The 24,475-nt window shown below is 38.9% G+C and overlaps 1 protein-coding gene and 1 long non-coding RNA gene across 8 annotated transcripts in view; both read right to left on the reverse strand.

The window, feature by feature from the left end:
• jakmip1 (janus kinase and microtubule interacting protein 1) overlaps positions 1 to 13,540 on the reverse strand; it is a 40,741-nt gene extending 27,201 nt beyond the window's left edge. For 2 of the 7 annotated variants that reach the window (XR_014089244.1, XM_081611505.1), the window contains exons 1-3: positions 12,992 to 13,537; positions 4,733 to 5,046; positions 281 to 613 (exon numbers count right to left, since the gene is read on the reverse strand). Coding sequence is in view for 1 of the 7 variants with exons in the window: in XM_081611505.1 (XP_081467631.1) it covers positions 281 to 613; positions 4,733 to 4,888 (489 nt within the window). In the remaining 6 variants the exon portion in view is untranslated. Of the gene's footprint in view, positions 1 to 280; positions 614 to 4,732; positions 5,047 to 7,279; positions 7,387 to 12,691; positions 12,714 to 12,991 lie in introns of those variants that run through there. The other 5 variants (XR_014089241.1, XR_014089242.1, XR_014089240.1 and 2 more) reach the window with 5 other exon arrangements.
• A 7,385-nt stretch (positions 13,541 to 20,925) lies between these two features.
• Positions 20,926 to 21,750, reverse strand: LOC145553255 (uncharacterized). The gene is made up of 2 exons (XR_014089551.1): positions 21,449 to 21,750; positions 20,926 to 21,352 (listed from the first exon to the last, which is right to left on the reverse strand). It is a non-coding gene; the product is annotated as an uncharacterized LOC145553255 (long non-coding RNA).
• Positions 21,751 to 24,475: the final 2,725 nt, after the last annotated feature.

Genomic DNA, 24,475 nt, shown 5'->3' on the forward strand with positions numbered 1-24,475 from the left:
GTTCCTAATAATTGTGGTCCTGATTCCCATTTAGTCAAATTCTTTCTATATAACAAATGTTCACCTCTGATCATAACATAGCTCTTGCTTATTGGAGTCACACTGAATTACAGCAGGCAATGAGTGGATTATAGAAACTTAAAAGCGGGCACTTGACATCGCAAAAGCGTTTAAGAATTGACTGGTGGTCAGTACAAAAACACCAAAACCAAAGAAATACAAACTGTGAAGGAAAATGAAAATATGAAGTTCTCTGTCACAGACACATGAATGAACCCACCTCCTGCTGAAGCTTTAGCCTCTCCCCATCAAAAGCTCTCCTAGCCTCCTCCCGAGCCTCTCCAAGAAGGGCGTTTTTAAGCTTGTCAGCTGCTCCATCTCTCAGTGCGTTTACAAGTCCCTGCAGCCTCTGCACCTCTGTGTCCCGGATCTTGATCGCCCGGGTTAGCTCAGCTTCATGCTGCCGCCCTAGAGCCTCGCGAGCAGACGATATTTCGCGTAGCTTTTCTTCGTGGAGTTTGGCACGCAGGTCAGTGAGTGCTACAGCGTGTTTGTGTTGTTCCAGCTCCCGGGCCTGTCGCTGTTCCTGCAGACGCTCTCGGAGCTTACACACCTGTGAGAAAGTGGACACCAAAAACAATACTATTGCTGCCCAAATATCAAAACATTCAATTGCCATAACCTTTACTAAACTGCAAAGTGAAAGCCTGTCCTAAATATGCCTGCTGTAAGAATGAGATGCATCTATGGAATATAAGCATATGTATTCAGTTGTTTTTTTTATCTTTAATTAAACAGCATAGTTTTCATTTGTGCCAAACGCCCTGAACAAACAAAAGTCATGTGAGGTTACGGACATTGTCCAAATCAAACAATGAAAGATAAAAACAGATCATGAAGGGAGTGTGCATGTCAGTAGGAGGATGCAGTTACATAGAAGCATTCCTTCCTCCTGGGAGAGATCCTGCAAGTGAAAGACATCTTTCCTTTGGAACTTTCTTTTGTTATCGTTAGCAGAACCTAACATTGAAAACCAGGTTGGATTATAAACAAAGCTGTAAATACGTGCTCAGGATGTTCAGGGGCTTCAATAAATTCAGATTCAATCTAAAGGGTTTTTGATTTACCTGAACATCACCGATTATGAAACTATTCATTACAATGAGTTTATGAAAGGGAAGAAGAATATGCAATTAATAGCCTACGAGAATGAGATTTTTAACAACGAGTATTAAGGAGTTCAATTATACCAGTTGAATCCAGTTTAGTTGGTTGATTAAGTGATATTTCTGCAGGTTGAACATAGATGACAAAAAAGCTGAAATAAATAACTTGTCCATCATCACTTGTCAATATGCTTCAGATTGTTGTATTTAAAAATAGGCTTCTGCATCCAGAAATTTCTGGAAAGGATTTTTATAAAGAATTTAACTTCTGTACTTCTGTGTGTATATATATAAAATTCCCTTCTCACCCTCCACGAGTGGTTTCTTACATCCTCTGAGCTCGGGTCCTCTACCAGAGGCCTGGGAGCTTGAGGGTTCTGCGCAGTATCTTGCATGTGCCTAGAACTGCACATTTCTGGACTGAGATGTCTGATGTTGTTCCTGGGATCTGTTTGAGCCACTGCTCCAGTTTGGGGGTGACTGCCCCGAGGGCCCCGATGACCACAGGCACCACTGTGGTCTTCACCTTCCAGGTCTTTTCCAGTTCCTCCCTGAGGCCCTGGTATTTCTCCAATTTCTCATGCTCCTTTTTCCTGATGTTGTAGTCACTTGGTATTGCGACATCCACCACAACGGCTTTCCTCTGTTCTTTATCCACCACCACAATGTCCGGTTGGTTCGCTATTACCATCCTGTCTGTCTGGATCTGGAAGCCCCACAGGATCTTAGCTCGGTCGTTTTCCACCACCTTTGGGGGTGTTTCCCTCTTCGATCTCGGGGCTTCCAGTCCATATTCTGCACAGATGTTCCTGTACACTGTGCCCGCCACTTGGTTATGTCGTTCCATGTATGCTTTCCCTGACAGCATCTTTCACCCTGCTGTTATGTGCTGGACTGTCTCAGGGGCCTCCTTGCACAACCTACACATTGGGTCTTGTCTGGTGTGGTAGATCTGAGACTCTATTGCTCTGGTGTTTAGGGCCTGTTCGTGTGCAGTCAGGATGAGAGCCTCTATGTTGTCCTTGAGTCCAGCTTTTTCCAGCCATTGGTAGGATTTCCTGATATCAGCCACTTCAGTTATTTGTCGGTGGTACATCCCATGTAGGGGCTTGTCCTCCCATGATGGTACCTCCAGCACCTCGTCCTCTGTTCCCCATTGCCTGAGACATTTGCTGAGCACATCATCCTTTGAGGCTTTGTCCTTGATGTATTTATGGATCTTGGATGTTTCATCGTGGACAGTGGCTCTCACACTCACTAGTCCTCTGCCTCCTTCCTTACGGCTTGTATACAGTCTCAGGGTGCTGGATTTGGGGTGGAATCCTCCATGCATGGTTAGTAGCTTCCGAGTCTTAACATCCATGGCCTTTATCTCTTCCATTGGCCAGCCAATTATTCCGGCAGGGTATCTGATTACTGGTAAGGCATAGCTGTTTATTGCACGGATCTTGTTCTTGCCATTGAGCTGGCTTCTCAGGACTTGCCTTATTCGTTGGACGTACTTGGCTGTGGCTCCTTTCCTTGTGACCTCATCGAGGTTGCCATTTGCTTGTGGTATTCCCAGGTACTTGTAACTGTCCTCAATGTCTGCTATTATTCCTCCTGGGAGTGAGACCTCTTCTGTGTGGACGACCTTCCCTCTCTTTGTGACCATCTGACCACACTTGTCTAGTCCAAATCACATCCCAATGTCAGTGCTGTAGATCCTGGTGGTGTGGATCAGTGAGTCGATATATATTAGTAGGGCTGTAGTGATACAATAATCTCACAATACAATACACAATATTCTGCTCATGATGCAATATATATTGCAATATTCAGCAAATGATACAATTCAATACACTTTTGCGATTTTCTGAAAGATTTTAGAGGGACAGAGTGATTTTGGTGACATTTTGTGAATGTTATAGAGTTGGATTGAATTAATTTAAACTGAAAACTGATTAAAAGCATCAACTACACAATACCTGGCTCTGATTGGACATGGACACAGACTTAAAGTCAACAGCTGGACAAAATGAATCACAGAAGTGGTGAGAAAACATGTTTCTTTTAATTGAAACAGTACAAACTGTAGCTTACATGTATTTGTAAAGTAAATTAAGCGCACCAAGTACCCTGCTCTGAATAGTTTGATACCTTTTTAACCTTGACACTTAACATCTGAAGGAATCACTAAGCCTGATGACCTAATCACTCTCCTGGCGAAGCAAGCAGTGAGTGAGCAAGGTGACAGTTGGATGTTACGATACTTGCGGATGAATATCGATTTTTTTCTAGGAAAGAAAATATTGATATATATCGCAATATTGATATTATTACACAGCCCTAATATATATATATATATATATATATATATATATATATATATATATATATATATATATATATTGCTTTAAGCAAATCCAATCATATTATTACCCCTTTTGACAAAAAATTGTTTTTATCTGCTCAGTACACTATCAGGTCCCGAATGGAAATGTGCTGCCTCAGTGCCTGTCCTTCATGGCACAACCCTGACTCATCTGTGGACAATGTGCTCTTGTTAGTGTTAAGGAGGGAAAGCCTTCACTAACAGAGCCACTAAAAGCTTTACTGGAGTTGTGGTTTACAATAATTATACTGCTGGCTTTACCAAGAGTTAAAACACCATTTTCATGAGAATCAATAAAAAAAAAATATTGTGCTATATGAGAATGGAAGGAAGCCATGCAATTATTCTTTCCAGAACTTTTTTTCCAGCTTTACTGTGTCTATCGGAAATTTAGATATATTTATATCCAACCAAATGTTGCTTCAACTTGGAGGATTTTCAAGGTCATAACTCATTATTTAATTCACTTTGTGCAAAGCACCACTTTGCAGAGACACTAGAGGTCTGGTGTCCCCTCTAGACATCTCCCTAACTATCAGACCAAAAGGGTTTATTTATTATTTGTAATTACGCCTGACGTCAAATGCAGCCGGTACTAGAACACATGCATGAGCGGGAAGCACCACAACAAGGAGAAAACTACAATAATGAAAGGAGACATTCAACTGGCCCTGTCTTTGTTGAAGGCAAAAATTTAGTTTTTTTATTGAATGTGCTGGAGGACCAAGCTTGGCATGAGCTTCACTGTGTGTAAGGTTTGCAGAATGAGCTAAACTACAGCGGAGCCAAAGATAAGCAATACCCTCCTGTATGTTTTTAACTGAGATAGCTGTGCCACAGCTTTACCAAGAGACTAAAGGTCGGCAGTGCCTTTACCTAATGGGGCACAGTGGCAAGAATGTGATGCAACTTGTAACAATTCCGTCTTACCATGGATTAAAACTTTATAAATGTGAAAAAGAGGCTAATGCCATTCTGTCTTGTAAAGCAGACTGAAGTAGATCATGAGGATCCTTTGCATACCGATAGATTGAAGCAAAAATTATTGTGAATTGTTTTTAATCAATTTTGAATCAAATTATGATCATAAAAATCTGAATTGAGTAGTGACAGAGTAATAGACTCCCATTCCAATTATTATTATTATTGTTATTAATTATTTTTGTAGACCTTTTCCATTGTTTCTCCTCACCTTGCCCCGCTCCTGCTGCAGTTCGATCTGAATGTCCATCAATTTGCTCCTAAGTTCCTCATTGGTGGCCTGTGGTGAATCAGCCATCACCTCTGATTTCTCTGGCTTCCTTCCCTTTTTAGAGGGTTGGGTCAATGGGGGTGTGGTTGATGACATAGCACTCCAGCTGCCCTGTCAGGACAAACATAAGTGTGCACCAAGTGGCGAAATGGAGGAGAGTGTCAGTCACTGCTCCTCCTCCCTGTAAGTCCTTGCATCTTCATCTTCATCTCCACATCACCGTCTACATCGTGACCAGGAGCTGTTGGAGCTTTCTGTTTAAGAGAGAAAAATACAAGCAGAGAGAAAAAATACTGAGTCAGTATTAAAAACTGGGTTACACAAAACTATCGAACACAACACTCTGGTCCTGAGCCACATGACACACCACCGCCTTGGAAAACGGACTATTTTGGGAACGTTTACTCTTTCCCCAGTCACCGGTTTCACTTTTTTTTTTCTTTTACATAAGGGTCATTTATCATCAGTCTGTTGCACTCCCTAGAGTGCACTCACAGGCTACATAGTGCATGAAAATGTGTCTGTCCAAGCATTGCAATCCCTTGTCAGGAGAATCTCACTAGAATCTTCTTTCAATAAACAAAGAAACTAGCACAATAAACAAAAATATTTTCTACAAATATCTCATGATTTGCATCACTATCTGCATCACAAATCTATTCTTTATCAGAATAAACTTGTCTTAGCCTTACAGCAAATGGTGATTACAGATTTTTGGCTACTTCCCCAGCTAGAGCAGAGATACTGGATCGACTTCAATCCACCAATTTTCCTGTTGGGACTTTTCTCAGCTGATTTCAGCAGAAAGAACATGTAAATTACAAACTGAAAGTTTTTTCGCTAAAAAGGGTTTATTAACAGTCCGGTTTAATGGACCCCTGAGTAAATTTCCTTCACTTCAGCACAACGTCTTGGCTCCATTCATTCTTTTTTCATATCCATCTCATGTGGTTTTGCAGTGGCTACACAACATAGTGAGCACCGACATTGCAAAGTGAAACTGTCAAAATGTTGCATCAAAGGAAGTGCAATGTTATGAAAGGCAAACTGACAAAAACATTGTCACAAAAACAGTGCTCACTGTCAATAATGACTCTGTCTAAGTGAGGCCTAGAAATGATTTTAATTTATTATTCAAATTATTTAATTACAGAAAATATTAATTAGAACCACAGGTTTGTCAAAATACCCTTGCTATTATTGCCAAACTGAAAATGGATTTTATTTGCTCAATTTTATTTGAAGTAGGCAAAACACAAAACCAGGATAAATATTATGTTACTAATTTCAGAATAGGGTACAGAGCCAATACCAGAAGCATTGTAACAACTCTTCTTTAAAGTTCTGTGTCAGTACGTTGAAATAAAAAAAAATAATAATATTTTGATGTAAATATCCTAAAAAGAAAATATTTACAAAAGACCTATTCCATATATTTCCTTACTTTTATTTTGGTTATGTGTACTATAGATAAACACAGTAATGTAATAATCGGACTAAAAAGAAAACATATTTGCTCTAGATCAGCTATGTAATAAATTATTCTTTCATGAGTAATATCCTGATAAAGCTTTAAAAATATAACATTTCCTTTTTTAATCAGCTGAATTCAGAAGCTCCCTGACATCCAATCCTCTACTGAATCCATTAGAACACTACAAGATTTGTCTCCACCTCTTGCTTTCCCACCATAATGAGCTCTCAGAAACCATGACATCAACTTGACTAAGAAAGCTAACAACATGATTGCTGATATTTTTAGAAGGAAATAAATGAATTTTGAAAATATTTACCTAATTTTGTCTTTGTCTGAGCTGGGAAAAAGTAACCAAGGCACATAAGCCTAAGCAAATACAGAGGGATTTAAATTAATAATTACTTATCCACTCCTTGTTTCCAGCTCAGGGCGTCCATTTCTCCTGCACAGTTTGTCATACATGTGTTGCTGCACTGACACAAATCAGTTGAGCCGAAAGTGGGCAGCTCCAACATCGTCTGTAACCCAGTAACCCTTGAGTCTTTCTGCTGACTTATTTAATAAATAATGTAACAAGGAGAGAGCTGAAGCATTTAGACTCGAGACGCTTCCGTCTATTTCGACACACATTTGCCAAGCTGCCTTACAACATACACAGATGGCAGAAATTGTTACCAAGGCAACTCTTGCTCTCAAAAACTCCCATTTTCTCAAAAGCAAAGGATGATGGGAAGGAGGAATCTATTGATGGATAATAAAAAAAACTGCATGGAGGTTGTACATGATTCCCTACATAAACACATGATTTGCGTTTCATCTTTCAGTCGATCTCGGCTGAGGGCGATGAATTGATTGCAGCGAGCATGGAAGCTGAATTTACGCAAGCCACTCACATGAGATAAAAGGTAAAGATAGAAGAGTGATAGAACGAAAGACATCCTAAGGTTCATCAATAAGAGAAATGGAGAACATAAAAATTTGAAGGAAAATAAACGTATCCCTCAACCAACCTTACCCATCTTCCTCTCTATCCTCCTATTTCATACAAGCTTGCTGCATCACTCCGACCCGCTTTACTAGCATGCCGAAATTTCGGATCTCACTTTGATTCACAAACCTGGAGAGAGAAAAAATCATTCACACGGAGAGAGCAGTGAACACAAACATGCTTTCTTTCAGCTTTTAACTGACCAACCAGGGATCAACACAGCTGACACACATTCACACTATCACCAAAACCTCTCACTGCTGATTCACATTAAGAACAAATGCTGTATAGAACTGAACTGAATAGCAATCACATGCAAAAGGAATATGATCGCACATGTAAGTAGTGTGCGTAAGCTTGCCACCATTTCTGACATGTCTATGCTTGCCTGTGTCATTGGGAAAGACCAGGTGCACCCGGGAAGAAATGGCTGTGGGGCGTAACGGATGAAGTGTAAATTTAAATCCTACTTGCGTCTAGATGAAAGTCTTCCTCAGAAGCCAAATGCATATTAAACACTTTTCCATGCTTTCTTTCTGTTTAAGTTTTTGCGAGCTGAAGTGTCCAGACTCTCATACACGCGCACACTGCTATAACAGATGTCACTTTCCTCATCTTCAACACTATAATGTCATCATTAGTTGTTACAGATTTAGAGAAGTTTGGATTCAAGTCTATGGCAGTCACAGAGAAAAAAATTATTTTTTTGTTGTTGTACATATGGCCTAAACTAGTTCACTTTTCCTATAACTAAAGTGTGTGTAGAATGAGTACACATTAACAGACAAAGTGTTGCTAAAAAAAATATTGTTTTTGCTTTGTTGTCACACATAAATGTTTCAAAGACATTTTAACATCAAAGATAGTCCGGTACCTCTAATGTACTATGTGAAAATCTAATCAATTCCCTTGTTAAATAATCAATTAACTGTAATTAACCACATTTTTTAAATCTAATTTCACCAGAAATACTCAGACCTGATTCCTGCCAAATATTATTGAAATAGAACCTGTCTGACAACATGAAGTAGGCCAAAAGATCTCAAAAAGAAACAACACCCTGCTTAAAAAAAAGAACAGATAAAAAATTGCTGACATTTGTTATTCTGGAAAAGGTAAGAAAGTCGTTATGAAGGTTTTGGTACTTAAGTAAGACGACAGTGAGAGCTTTTATCTACAAATGGAGAGCAGATGGAACAGTGCTGAACATTGCCAGAAGCTTTGGTCTAATAAAATTACAACTAGCACATCAACGAGTCTAATGTGCTCTCTAAAGTGCTGCCGGGCTCGCTTCTTTCAGTAAAGCTCAGTGTCCATGGTTGAAATATCATGGGTGAGTTCCACGACAAAATCCAGAACCCCAAAGTCATCTCGTATTTGACAAAAAAAAAAAACATCTGGATGACTTTTTATACAATATTCTGTGGAAAGCTAGCATGATGTAAATCTAACAGAATTTCAGAAAACTAACATCAGCCAAACATGGCGGTAGTGTGATGGCTATAACTGAAGAAACCTAGACTTCTGCTCTCTACCAGAAAAACCTGAAGGAGTCCGGCCATTCTTTGGTGAAATTAAGCTGAGACATATTTTGGTTAAGCAGCAGGACAATGACCCAGAGAACACCACCAAGTCCACCTCTGAATTTCTTTAAAAAATATATATATATTCTGAAGGTTTATGAGTGGCCTAGTCAAAGTTCAGACTCAAGTATGATTAAAGATGCATCGATGTAACCGTTAACATATAATTAATGCATTAAAAGCCAAGCCTCTGAGGCTTGAATTAAAACAATTAATTTTAAAAAATACCAAACCAACATTTTTTACAGCAATGTACAAGACTCACTGCCAGGTTTTACAATATTTGAGATTTGAGTCAGGTGTTGCTGCCAAGACTGACACAACCAATTATAAGAACATACAGATTTTGCTACAGATTGTATATGAAGTGAGAATATAAATAACTAAAGTGAAACAAAATAGAAAAAAAAACCAGAAGAAATCTGCAAGAGGGAAAACACTTTTTTTTACAGCACTTTATGGCACTCGCAGTTTGTGTAAGTTGCCATGTAACCACGCTCCCAAGATGGCAAATGGGTACTACTTTTCAAAGATTACAGTTTATTGAAAACCAGGAATGTCATACGGGCGACTGGAACTTTTTATAGGGGCACTGTGAAGCTAACAAGCACCTTTAATGTTCACAGAAGCAAACAACTGTCAACTTTGGTCAAAAACCTTGAACTACCTCATTCTGTTCATGTAGAGTCAAGTTTACATTCTGGAACAAGACGGAGAGTGGAAGTAAACCTTTCAATAAGGACAAGATTCATTATCCTTCCACATTCTGAGGCTGTACCAGCATCAACATATTATTTTGCAACAGGCCAAATTTAATGAATAAAAAATTTACTCGCTAAAAGCAATTAATGTGCCACCCAGACAACCAGGTCCAACATCACTGCAGCTAAACTGCTTTATTGCAACTGCAGTAGCACGTTTATGGAGGTGATAATAAACCCCTACGGACTGTGATGTTGGAACAACTTGAGGTTTGAGACATAAATGATTCCAGACAAATTAATGCAAATAGGATGGCAAGCAGATGATTAAAAATACAGCTTCAGCTTGTTCCACAGACTCATGCTGTAATCTTGACCTAAATCTGACAGTATAAAGTATAAAAACACAACATAAGTTTTACAAAAATAAAAAAAAAGTTCTGCCTTATTATTACACTTAAGTTTAATAACTTACAGTAAATGCAGGATATTCAAACATTTGCTGTTGTTTTTTTTTTTAGAAATAGCAAACTGTTTTTTTTTTCTCTACATCCAAGGTTTGATATGTTTAACATCACTATGTAAAGTAACCACTTCAAACAGCTGGAAACAGTTGATCACGTGAAACCTGAGGCCTGTGGGGGAAAACAAGTCTGTCTGCCTACCATATGCCCATCAACATTTCTTTCTTCATGGATGTTTGCCAGATATTTACAATCTCATCACATCGCTTCTAACTGTTTCAGTCTGCTGGTAATTTTCTCAATTGATAGTCTGTCCATTTTAAAACCTTAGATTGTTTTGTTAGACTGTTTTTCTTCAACCACTGCACAAAATAATAATACAAAATGCTAATCATAATTAGAGATCAACCATTGAAGCTTTTCCTGGTGGATACAACTATCAATTTCTCTTGGTGGTCTGAGTGGCCACTTGCCGTTTTGTTCCAAGGATCATAACAAATAAAAGAGAAAATAATCTGCAGGTTTCTTGACCAGGGTATTAGTTTTAACTCAAAGCATATGTTCCTGAACTAAAAAATTTAAATATGGGGGGATAATTTTATCTCATTTAATACAGAAAAGAAAAATCTGTTTTTTCATGGAAGTTTACATAAAAGATAAAAAAAAATACATTAAAGGTTAGGACAAAAATAATACTGTACACATATCATGCATTTGAATACTGTAATTTAGAGAAAGAAAAATGTATGAGATGTGCATGAGTGGCTGTTATTTGAAATGAATGAATTGCAGATAGCAGGGATATAAATACTTGAGATTGAGATTGTTGGAAACTGTTGCAGTTATAAAGTTTTACAGCCGCTGGGAGGAAGGAGCTGCGATAACCTTCCTTGTTGCACCTAGGATGCAGAAGTCCATCACTGAAGGAGCTCTCAGTTGAGCAACAGCTTCAAGCTTTGAGTGGAAAACTTTGTCCATCAGTAATGTTGTTTCAGCCAGATTCCTTCTGTCTCCCACCAACTGCAGTGGGTCGAGGGGGCGTACTAGAACAGAGCTGGCCTTTCTGATGAGCTGATCTACCCACTTCCTCTCAGCTGTAGATCAGCTGCTGCTCCAACACTATAAAAATGGCTGATGGTACCAGAGTTAGAAATGTCTTCACGGGCGCCACCTGAACTCCAACAGATCTCATTTTCCTTCCCAGGCAAAGTCAGAGCCTCCTCCCAGGAAGAAGCAATGTGTGTGTGTTTTTGTGTTATTATAATAATAAGCAAAATAATAATTAAAGTAACAAAGCATTTTAAAAGTTAGTTTGTGAATTTAGACAGATTAACTTTCTGGGCAAACCAATGTAGGCTTAAAACATGCTCATTGTACATTAACAGATGGTTCTTCTCAAAGCCAGAAAGACCACACAGAACTACCAACTGTCAAACATTAACTAAACTTCAATGAAAAAGTAAAAATGTCCAACAGCCTCACAGGCAAATATGAGCTCTAGTAAAGACTTCACATCTCTGCTAGGGTTAAACTTCAACTTAGATTAAACGGATAAGCTGATTCCACTGACCATGTTTTTATTCATATCACACATTTGCTACCAAGCTGGAGGGGTTGGGGGGTGGGGGGTTACACACTGTCACACATTTCACACTGCAGTAACATCAGCAGATTGTAAGAGTAACAGGACAGGTCTGGCGTCTCTCCAGACATCCCTCCACAGACCACACATACACAGTCAGCAGTCTAGAGACTCAGGCCATGGTAGGGCTGATTGTTGGAAACTGAAAAGTACCACAGCTCAGTCACTAGGTGACCCCAATCCCTGGTGAAGCCAAACATGAATTAGACATCTTTGGATGTTAATTTTATTACCCAGTCCCTGATGAGATTATTCTCTTTCACTGCAGGAAAGACTGGGTGTAGCTTCAGCAAGTAGACAATGTGTATGCAAGGGTTTGCTTTTGCATGCATGAGCACATGTGCATGCGTCTTTGCAATAATAATTACACCTCCTGCAGGACATTCCAGTGCAGTAGTGACAAACTTTTTATATTGAAGGTGGAGAGAGATGTTCCAAAGAGAGGGTAATAAACACATGAGAGTAATAGTTCACAGGCTTATTATGGCACTATACAGTTTGTCAGTGAATAAGGAATTGTGAGTTAGGGATAAATTGGAAAAAAATATGTCCAGAAGAAATTAGCATAAAGGGGCTGTGTGAGGAGTAAAGACTACTTGATAATTAACAGGAAATTGTGTTCGATAGAAAAATGAGATAACTCAAAGTAGAGGATACATCATGCTTTCTGATCAAACAGGGCTGATTTACAAAGCCCAGAGCTCCTAATATGACAGCAATAGAGAAAGCTGGTAAAGGACTATGCTGGGATGTGTTAGAGGTGGCCCTAATGTGATGTGGCCAGACCCCTAATGGGAAGTCAAACAGCAGATTAAAGGGCAGTGGGTTGCTGTAGGGGAGTCGGTGCTTGTCCGACTTGCCTGCCAACCACACCCCGCGGCGACATGCGAGGGGCTGCCGCAGCATCCTCCAGCCACAGAGAACTGAGTTCCACGTTCTGATTTAAACCACAATCCACGTTCTCTTATAAATCTTATTTTATCACCAAAAGGGTGGGATGAAATAATAAATATCTGAAAAAGGAGACAGACGTTAATTACTCACGTTGGGTAACGTTATCACCGCGCTCCAGGCTTCCTCTCTGGCTAACTGGTGGACTATTTTAGTAAAGCCCCGCATTATTCACATTCTTTAACGAGTCAAAAAGCTCTTAGGTTTCTGGAGAAAAAAAGCCACCAAACTCCCGAAACTAAAACCCAGACAAGATGAGACATCTGGTGTGTTAAGTCCTCTACTGCACCGTTGCTACATCATCAAACACGGGTAACGGAAGCGGCTAGCCGCTTGTCATTCCACAAATGAACCGGCAGAAGTTATTTAGCTTGACATTGCGAACAAACTCACCTGAAATGGAGGTCCAAAGCGTCCGGTCACAAGTGGCTGGATGATAGTGAAGCGTCGCTGCTTTTACATCCAGGAAGGAAGGGAGAGAGACTGACTGGCTGGCTGGCTGGCTGGCTGGCCGGGGTGGGTGGGCTACGGTGCGGAGATCTGAATTAAAACACTTCATGCACTTTTAAGATACATGGCACCGCTTACTCCGCTCAAACGCGTCTTCTCCATAAATTCCACTCATGTCCAGGCGTAAACACAACGACCAAAACTGTATTTCAGCCACTCTCCTCCAGCGACACACAGTCAGTAGCAGCGCCTGGCTTCTTCTCCTCCCCTCGCGCGCTGGACGTTATTTTCCTCCACAAACGTTGGAGTCCTCGAGCTACGTCACACGTTCCTTTACATTACATCTCCACGAGACCGATAAATTAATAAATAAGAAAAACACGGTTAGTGACTGCAGCCTATCCACGAGGGCGTCGCCAGCAGCGTGATAGAGGTGCGACACCTGACTGCGTGTTCACGGATGACACTGAACGCGTGTACATGCGTGAACACGCAGCCCGGTGCGGGAGAGGGGACGTACAGGATGTGCGGTCACACACAGGCAATTACTGAAGATATAAAACACAATGAATACCCAGCTTTTCTAAACAGAAGAAATATGCTTTTACTTTGGACACAAACGTGTAAACGCAACTCTTTGTGAGGTTTTTTTTTTTTCTCACAATACACATTTTAGTAATAAGTTATAAACTTGACTGGTTTTAAAACAATGAATTCTTAACAAACTCGACCTAATGACCACCAACTTTCTCTGATCCCCAATTCTTCAGTACCCCTACTATCAGAATAGAAAACATGCGTTTATTTGTTGAGCACATTAACAGTCCTGCACTCTTAAACGTTACAGCCAGACGGAGCGGTATGCCATATAGCTAGGATACACATACATATGCTGGACGGTGAATGTAACTCTGTATCTGATCCATTTATATGACATGTGTGGCTTGTAACATTTGATCATTTTTCTGCATTAAAGCCTGCTTTTATACAAGCAAATCTCATTATTTCTCAAGGTAATTTACACTCAGGGGTTCTGGTTGGGTCCTGAAACTGGTGGAGCATAGAAACAAAATGAACGAACTCCAACAAAACGTACAAAAGACGAGATGCTAACCAGTTTTTTCCATACATGCTAGGCTACATGACGGTGCAGCATTATCCTTATGGCTATCCGGATATAGTTTTTCCGTAAAGCAATATGTTTCTAATCATACTTACTTATAAAGTATATGAACGTTAGTCTTCTGTCTTGATAAAAACTGTTCACTACAAATCCCTGGTAACACCGATGGCTGCCAGTCGTTATGCTTGACAGCTGCTATCCTTTGCTCCTCGTTGAAGGTTACGCAATAAAATTACAAATTCGTTTTTCAACCTTATCCGTTTCTGCAGCCGACCGTGCAGCGTCCTGTGAGCATTTTTACAGCAAAACAATCTGAATAAAAGAAATATTAAGCTACCACATGTCTGTTTTTTATTTTTTTAACCAGCTTTAAAGGAGCGCATAGGTCGTTTTTGCCAAGGCTAGAACTGTATAATTTAACAGCTTCTCTTTTCCGGTCCTCGATATTCGCGGTCTGCGAAGGACCCGGATGAAGACCCTGAATTCGGGCACAGCTTTTAACACAAGTTTAGGAAACGTGACTTATTACGTGAGAACATAGAATTCGACGGGTTTGGTGCCTATGACGTGTGAATGGACGTCATAGACGTCAGGGTCTTTATCTGCACTTTTTTCTTCTCAAACCCTCACTTTGCAGTCCTTTGTCGCAGAGCCTGGATAAGTTACAGTTCATCTTGCGTTAAAGCAGAAAACTTTAAGCTTTTCCTCTAATTAATTGAGTCTACAGTTATTATGGATAGCGGATTGACCCAAATCGTCACTGTCAATATCCTAAGGTTTATAGTTCATCCACTTTTCTTGAACTTAACCTGGATGGAGTGGATGCGTTTGGCAACTGGAGATCCCGCTCGCACCACCACCTGCGTTCTGATGAGGATTTTAGAAGACATCCTAGAGCTTTTTACATCCAACGCTCAAGTTAGTCTTCCAAAGGACTGCCGCACCGCTGAAGCCATAAAATCCATCGTTGGCAACAAGGTGCCTGAGGCCTTCGCCAAGGTCATCAAGGTTAAAGGAGAAGTCCGAACAGAGCACACTGACAATTTAAACCATCTTATTGTCAAATATGTGGTGGATAGAGTCAATTCCAACGTAGACTCTGACTCTGACGACAGAAATCACGCTGATCAGCTGATCAGCGATATGGTTGACGAGATCAAAGTGATGATTAAGGATCTTTTTGTCAGACTGCATGCATCTAGTAAGGAACCGAAGAAAGTCGTGGTCCGCCCAGTTGAGCCAACATCTATGCTCAAACGTCTGAAAGGGAGGATCCAGGGTTTTTTCACCAAGTTCACTCGGAAACATTCATCTAGGGTTGCTCCAGTGAACCTACCGGAAATCCCAGAGACCTCTCACACCGTGGCCAACAGAACTACGGCAACCTTGGTTCCTGAGGAGGCCTACGTTCCTTCAGATAATGTGTCAGACGTCATAGATCTAGAAAATTATCCTGAGATCCCGTCAGCCATAGACTCTCAGGAATTTGAACTGGAGCCAAGGTATAACATCATACCCAGGGAGGCCTTCGTTTATCCTCTTCAGAAAGAGGATTTCGAGCCAGAGCCCAGGTTTGATGAGATCACACCTGTGGAACCGTTCATTTGTCCAGTTGAGTCATTTTAATTTTTTTTCGTAGTTGTTAGTTAGGCCATTTTACAATTGTTTGCTTAGGAGTTAGTTAGGTCTTTTTAAATTGCGTAGGAGTTAGTTGTTTTTTATAGTTGTTTGCTTAGTAGTTAGGTGTTTTTTATAATTGTTTGCTTAGGAGTTAGTTGTTTTTTATAGTTGTTTGCTTAGTAGTTAGGTGTTTTTTATAGTTGTTTGCTTAGTAGTTAGTTGTTTTTTATAGTTGTTTGCTTAGTAGTTAGGTGTTTTTTATAGTTGTTTGCTTAGTAGTTAGTTGTGTTTTATAGTTGTTTGCTTAGTAGTTAGGTGTTTTTTATAGTTGTTTGCTTAGTAGTTAGATAGGTTTTTAAATTGCTTAGGAGTTAGTTAGGTCTTTTTAAATTGCTTAGTAGTTAGGTCATTCTACAATTGTTTGCCTAGTAGTTACAGTGGATATAAAAACTACACACAGACTTTTATATCAACCTGCAAAGAGCTGCCACAGGATCAAATGGATCTCGTTATTCAAAGATATCAGTCAGGTGAAGGCTACAGAAGAATTTCCAATTCATTAAGTATTGCCATGGAACAATGTGAAGATTGTCATCATCAAGTGGAGAAAACATGGCACAATCGTGACATTACCAAGAACAGGACGTCCGTCCAAAATTGATAAGACAAGAAGAAAACTGGTGAGGGAGGCTGAAGAGAGACCGACAGCAACACTGAAGGAGCTGCAAGAATTTCTGGCAAGTACTGGCTGGACTACAGTACGTGACAACAATCTCTGTCTTCTTCATATGTCTGGGCTATGGGGTAGGGTGGCAAGACAGAAGCCTTATATCTCAAAAAAAAATCTTCAAAGCCCGGCTAAATTTTGCGAAGACATCTGAAATCTCCCAAACACATGTGGAAAAATGTGTTATGGCCTGATGAAACCAAGGTTGAACGTTTTGGACACAATTCCAAAAGGTATATTTGGGGCAAAAAAAACACTGCCCCTCACCAAAAGAACCCCATACCTACAGTTAAGCATGGTGGTGGTAGCATCATGCTTTGGGGCTGTTTTGCTTCAGCTGGAACCGGAGCCTTAAGGTAAGGTAAGGCAAGGTAAGGTAAGGTAAGGTAAGTTTATGTATAGCACATTTTCAGCAACAAGGCAATTCAAAGTGCTTTACAGGAATTAAATTTAAACCACCCTTATTCAGGGTGGACGGAATTATGAACAGTTCCAAATATCAGTCAGTGTTGGCACAAAGCCTTTGGCCTTCTGCTAGAACTTCATCTTTAAGCAGGACAACGACCTAAAAGACACGTCTAAATCAACAAAAGAATGGCTTCACCGGAATAAGATTAAGGCTGTGGAATGGCCCAGCCAGAGTCCAGACCTGAATCCCATCAAACACCTATGGGGTGATCTGAAGAGGGCTGTGCACAGGAGATGCCCACGCAATCTATCAGATTTGGAGCAGTTTTACAAAGAAGAGTGAGCAAATATCCCGACATCAAAATGTACCACACATTTGTTCTATCTGGACATACTGTAGTCCAGATAGAACCTATCAAGGTTCTTACTCAAAAAGACTGAGTGCTGTAATAAAAGCCAAAGGTGCTGCAATAAAGTATTGTACGTTTTTTTTATTTTATATTTGGTGTGTAGACTTTTTATATCCACTGTAGGTCTTTTTAAAAGTTTTAGTACTTGGGTCATTTTAAACTTGCTTGTTTAGTAGTTAGTTGGATGTAAAATGGCTTGTTTAGTAGTTAGTTGGTTGTAAAATGGCTTCTTTAGTAGTTAGTTGGTTGTAAAATGGCTCTTTAGTAGTTAGTTGGTTGTAAAATGGTTCTTTAGTAGTTAGGTAGTTAGGTCCTCTCCATGGGCTGCCACCTTATCGTGGTGGAGGGGTTTGAGTGTCCCAGTGATCCCAGGAGCTATGCTGTCTGGCGTTTTATGCCCCTGGTAGGGTCACCCCAGGCAGACAGGTCCTAGGTGAGGAACCAGACTAAGTGCAGCCCAAAGATCCCTTCTGATGAGTTAGAGCAATGGACTTAGTGTTCCCTTTCTGGGGCGTGGGTCACCGGGGCCCCCACTCTAGAGCCATGCCTGGAGATGGGACACACTGGCGAGCGCCTGGTGGCCAGGCTTTTACCCATGCTAACATTAGCATTATGGCTATCATTAGCATATTGAGGGTTATCGCTAGAATGTTGACAAGCACAAAGTCAGTGAACTAACAATTTAGTTCGCCAACATTAGTGTATAAATTTAAATTATTCAACATAATAAACTTAGCTTAAGTGACATCAGTAGCACCTGTGATGTCACCAACATGTTAATTTACATTGACTTATTCCATTAAGTATGATAAATATTGCTAGTAAATATGAAATTATGTAAAATGCTTATTTTAGATTTAAGGCTAATACTAGCATGATGGCAATCATAAGCATATTGAGTCACTAGTAGTATCAACATGCTAGTGACTCAATATGCTATTGATAGCCATCATGCTAACATTAGCCTTGTACCTAACATAAGCATTTCACATAATTTCATATTTATTAGCAATATTTCCCATACTGACTGGATTAGGTCAATCTAAGTAAACATGCTGGTGACATCACAGGTGCTACTGATGTCAGTGACATCACAGGTGTTACCGATGTCACAGGGGCTACAGATGTCAGCACCTGTGATGTCAGTGTTACATCACACTGATGTCAGTGTTACATCACACTGATGTCAGTGTTACATCAGGTGTTACTGATGTCACAGGTGCTACTGATGTCAGCACCTGTGATGTCGGTGACATCACACTGACGTCAGTGACATCACACTGATGTCAGTGTTACATCAGGTGTTACTGATGTCACTGATATAGTAGCAATATTTACCATACTGACTGCATTAGGTCAATGTAATTAAACATGCTGGTGACATCACAGGAGTCACTGTGATGTCACCTGTGATGTGTGATGACACATCACAGATGTCATTCAGTATGCTAATATCATTCAGTATGCTATAATTAGTATACAAGTTAAAATGATACAAAATGCATAAATGCTGTCGGTAACATGCGTGATGTCACCAGCATGTTAATTTACAGTGACTTAATCCATTGAGCATGATAAACATAGATAATAAATATGAAATTATGTAAAATGCCTTGTATTTTAGATACAAAGCTAATGTTAACATGAGGGCTTGGGATTGCCACTCGTCCCGTAATATATGGAATCGTATTTGGCTATTAAATGTTGCATGAACTGATACGGTTTGTTGCGTATTTCTATAAATGTCCGATACACTCACCTGTCACACACACATCAACACTAAGTGAAACCATAATGACCAAAATAAAACCCAGGAAAGCTCAGCTAAATTGTAGTGGTGGGACCATATTCATGTCTTTGATGTCTGTCATGGCAGAGCGGGTGGAGTTCTGAGTAGTGTGACATCACGTGCAAAGGGTCAAAATCACTCTTTGGTTACCTAGTAACTCACTCTCTGACTCTTGGTTACCTAGCAACAACTGATCAAGTTACTGGCGCAACCGTGCTCGTAACTGCTTAAAAATAAGTTATTAGCCACAGAAAACAAAATTGCACACAATGCTGGTCACCAACAAGTAAATTCAGCAGAAGATATATTTTATAATGATTTCTTTCTTTTCCATTTTTTTTATTCAAATTTTCCTCTCAGGCAGTCTTTCTAGATTGCTTAAATACCACAGAATCAGTCTCATTTACCAAAATCTCATATTGGAGCCATAAATCCATGCTTATCGAACCTTTCCTATAAGAAGTTCCTGTATGAACTGTAGTTTATTTTCCATCGACTATTTCTGATTTAAATACATTTGAAGAAATACAAAAAGAAACCAATGGAAGTGACTCTTAATTTTGCACCACTACTAGATTTAATAATTTATCGCTTTAAGAAATACTTCAATAAATGGAGTTAGTGAGTAACTTATGATCTGTAAAAAATTAAGATTATCCAACACAGATGATTTTTGGCACATACCGTTTATCTGTTCTTTTGAACAAAAACTGTGGCGCCATGTGTGGCTAAACCTAGAAAGCACAACAGCACAGTTTGTATGCATGTCCGAGTTTAAAAGAAATAGTAGAAAGTGCAAGGTGCAAAATAAAGATGAGATTTATGAAAGGCTTGCATAAAAGGCTTGATAAACGAGCAGCAGTGAGTCCTGCACAGGAGATGACATATCAAAGATCAAGTATCAGTCACAGTTACTGCAAGAGTTTGTGCTGAGACTGATAAATGAATGGAAAGGGTCACTGAGGACCAGAACTCAACATTATATATATATATATATATATATATATATATATATATATATATATATATATATATATATATATATATATATATACACACATACACACACACTCTAAGAAATAATCCTGTAAATTCACTGTAAATACTGGCGTCTGTAGCTGCCAGTAGATTACCGTTCTTTCGAAAGAACGGTTTTTCTGAAAGAATGATAAAAAAAAAATACAGGTAGATACGGACGCCAGGTTTTTTTTTACCGCTCTTTTAGAAAAATGGTAAAAATAAAAAACAAAAAAAAACCTGGCGTCTGTGGATACCAGTAAGTTACTAGACATTTACCTTTTCAATCCTGTAATTACCTTTTAAAGTGGTGTACTGTAAGTAAATACTGTAATGACGCGTGAATGTAGATGTACAAATCTCACATTTCTGCTTGGTTCATCAGTGCATCACCTAATTGCAATATCTGTCCGACGTTTTCGGTGACGTCTGCTCCCACTGTATTAACACCCAGCTCCCCTCGCCTGCTGCCAGCTGGTCCAGGTTTAGCAAACCACGGGAAAACCAACACCTGACTCATTTAGGCTTTCCCAAATGACAGTTAAACACATATATTAAGTCAGGTAACATCTAGTTGTAATATTTTGGTTCACTCAAATATTTAATACATTCCTGAGCAAATCGGTTTGACTGATTAAAGTCTAAAAACATATTAGTACAGTACAGTCTTAGTTTTACGATAGAACATTAATACCTAACCCAGTGTAAGCTTCTTAGAAGTGCTACAATTGGTGCGGTTCTAAAATGCATAATCAGAACTTCACATAACAGAAGAGGATGTGATAACAGTCAGAACAGAATTTTTATTTAAAGGCACCACTCAAACCACATATTTCCAGTATATTCAAACATTCAAAATAAATAACACATAACCATTCCTCTGAGAACTGGTAAAAAAAATAGACCTTCAAAGTCAATATATAGTTTCACCAACACTGGATTAAAAATTGAAGACTTTCAGTTTGCAGCGACATAAACTGGGTTTAACTCATTAATTTCTACAATCTTATGAACATAACACAGTTCTTAACCAAAGCATGGATGTTTCTTTATCACTAAACAAATGAAAGAAAATTTACTTCCAAAATCTAAAATTCAACATGGCTGAAATAATGTGGAATTCTAGAATTTACAGGGTATTAAAATGTGAACTATTAATGGTTCTCAAGAGTCCAAGTGGCACTTACTTTATTAGATGCAGATGAAGGCACTGTCCAACATGGAAAAAGAAAAGACAATATAATTTAGATTCTAAATAATATGGAAACAGAAATATTTCAAAGAAAAGAAAAAGACAACAACTAACCTGAATGAGATGCCACTCAAAGTCCATCAGGTTTTTGATGAAGGTGGAAACCTGAACATTGACTGTCACTTTTTCTTTTGAATGGTCTTTCCTGTGTTTTTGGATACCATCTTCCCATGACCGGCTTTTGTGCCCCTTTCTGGGTCAATCCCAATGGAGGGACTAAAAAACAAAATCAAAAGTGGGAAAAATCCTGAAAATATAGTGTGGCATTCTGAATACAGCTGGTACAATATATAAATAAAGCTGTTTTTAATTACGTAAAGAGAAAATATCACCACCTTTGTCAAATGTCAATCATAACTTGCTTTAAACAGCTTAGAGCTCATCCAAAAATCAGGAAATTATTTAAGATAGTAAATAATTTATATCTCAAAATTATTTTTAAATAAAATAAATAAAATGCCAAATATTTCATAAAAATATAAAAATATAAATATTTATTGAGGATTTTTAAAATTTGAATTTAGAGGGCAGTGCAGCCCAGTTCAGTAAAGTTTAGTTCAATTTATTATATTTCTCATTTTTCAAAAATGTTTTAAAAGATACTATATTCTGTTCAAATTTCTCAAATGACCTGGCTGAAACTAAGAGAGATTTTATTTAAAACTGATTCTCTGGTTGTAGCTCTTCAATGAAGAGAACGCAAAAAATTAAGTTCATGCCTCTTTAAATTAAATGTCCTTTCTTGTAAAATTGTCAAACTCAAACAGTCCCCATGCACCTTTGTAAAAACTAGAAAGACATATACTTTCTCCTTAAAAACGGACACATTTTGTTTAGTAAAGTGCAACTGGCAATTATTTAACAAATACAGAATTTAGCCAATTAAAAGAGAAAAACAAATGTCTTTCTTAAAGCTTTCTGTTATCTGTTATTAAACAATTTCACACCATGAAAGCTTGAAAGTGTGTGAAGTGAGAATCTGCCCAAATAAGAGTCTGTAAAAAATGTATCTTTTCATGTTGACTTTTATATATTCCATTCTATAATTGTCAAACCTTTCGGTTGGCTCTGCTTTTTAGCTGTCTGTGAGACAGCTTGCTGCATTCATTGTATTCCCTGATATATTTCTGCATTCCTTAAATTAGGACAACATAGGATGCTGAATCATAAAAGTAGACGAAATCATCTGGCAGTGTATAAGTGGTGTGATTGTGACCCAGTTTCCAGGGAGGATGCATTACTTACGCACAGCTGCCTGTCTCTGCTGTTCCACACTTTGCCAGGCAGTCTGCCATTCATGAGCAGCTACAAACACATCCTAACAGCACAGCACTCCGTAGCTGCAGCATATGTAGCTTATTGCTCCAAGACGGTAGAGGTCACATACAGATTTTAATGTGTGGACTACTTATATATTCAGAGTGATAATGCAGAGAGAAATGGGGGTAATATTGAATATCAATCTGTACAATACTTATGTTCCTGCTAAGGCCAGAAGGCAGACACGTAGAGGGAGTGAAAAATGCAATGTTGGTGCAGGCTGGGAGCCATTGGGAGCTGTGGAAATGTAGGTCCTAGTCTGTTTTGGTGAAAAATTGACTCAGGGAGCAAATGTATGTCACAATGTCTGTTATTTGTTTAGCCTGAGGTGTCTTTTTCTCTCCCAGTTTTAGGGAACATGACATTTTTGTCAGGTTGGCTTTTGCAATGCACTTTGTAGAAAACCAACAAGCAACAAGCAGTGCAGGTCATAGAATCAGGATAAAGGAAAATTCTCCATATGACATCACAATAATCTTGTGATAAGAGCTTGTGATTTTTCACTATTGGTGTTAAGTAATGAGTGAGGTGTTAAAGGTAATGAGTGACTATTAATTGGTCAAAGTAAAAGGTAATAATATAAAAAGATAGCTGAAGTTATGTAATTCTATTCTCACCAGTTCACATGTAGCTCTTTTATCAAGCATTAAGAGGTCCAGTCTGTCAGTTTAAAGTTTGCCATGAGTTATTAGGGAGACATAAAAAAAATATGTGGAAGAAGGTGCTCTTGTCAGAAGAGGCTAAAACTCACCTTTTCGACCCACATTCAGAGTACTATCTGTGGAGAGGAAGGGTAACCTTGCACATAAAACACCAGCCCTCTTGGGGCAGTGCATGGTGTAGCAGCAGTACACTGGGTGCCCATATACAGAAGCTATTACTCCTCAAAGCAGCCATCAGGGTTTGATTCCTGACCTTGGGACCTTTGCAGCACGTCTTCGCCCCTTCTCTCACGCTCTACCCATTTTCAGTCTAATATACTACAAATAAAAATGTAGCAGTGCTACAAAATATTTTAAGAAAAACACCATCCTACAGTAAAACATGGCTGTGGTAGCGTTGTGCCGATGAATGCCTATTTTTCAACAGTGAAAGGGAAATTTTGTGGCTGATGGGAAGATAAAGGCTGTAAAAAACTTCAGAAGGACAAGAAGTCATCTTTCCTCAAGACAACAATCCCTAACATCCAGCAAAGAGAAGCTAAAGTTTTTGTGCCTCTTCAGTGAATACAAAGATTTCAAAGTATCAACATCTTGACAGATCTGTATCATTTGTTCTGCTTAATTCATAAACGGATATGGTTTACCATGTCTTATTTTAAATCAGGAATTGAACCTCAACCTTCCAAGTTTGAACTTATGCAAATAATTGAAAAAGCTCCTATAGTCACAGTTCCACATGGCAAAATCCAATATATATATATATATATATATATATATACCGTGTATACAAAAATTATCTAGACCAAAGATGAGATATGTTTTATTAAATCTTGCACACACTCAGTAAAATACAACTTTCTATTGTAAACATTTTGCTGCAGAGTTTGAAAATACAAAATACTGAGAAATATTATCTTTTATTATCAATACCTGGAATAATTCATTTAGGTTTTATGGCATTCCCAAATTTCAACATGGGTAAATTAAAGACATTATAAGACAATCTGCATCTGTTTGCCAAACAGATACCAACATTTCAATATTTCTTCTGCATACCACTAAAAGTAGCCCAAGTGCAAGTGATTTCCACTACAGTTTG

This window comes from Poecilia reticulata, chromosome 10, assembly GCF_904066995.2.
Source record: "Poecilia reticulata chromosome 10, P_reticulata-male-v2, whole genome shotgun sequence".
Classification (NCBI taxonomy): Eukaryota; Metazoa; Chordata; class Actinopteri; order Cyprinodontiformes; family Poeciliidae; genus Poecilia; species Poecilia reticulata.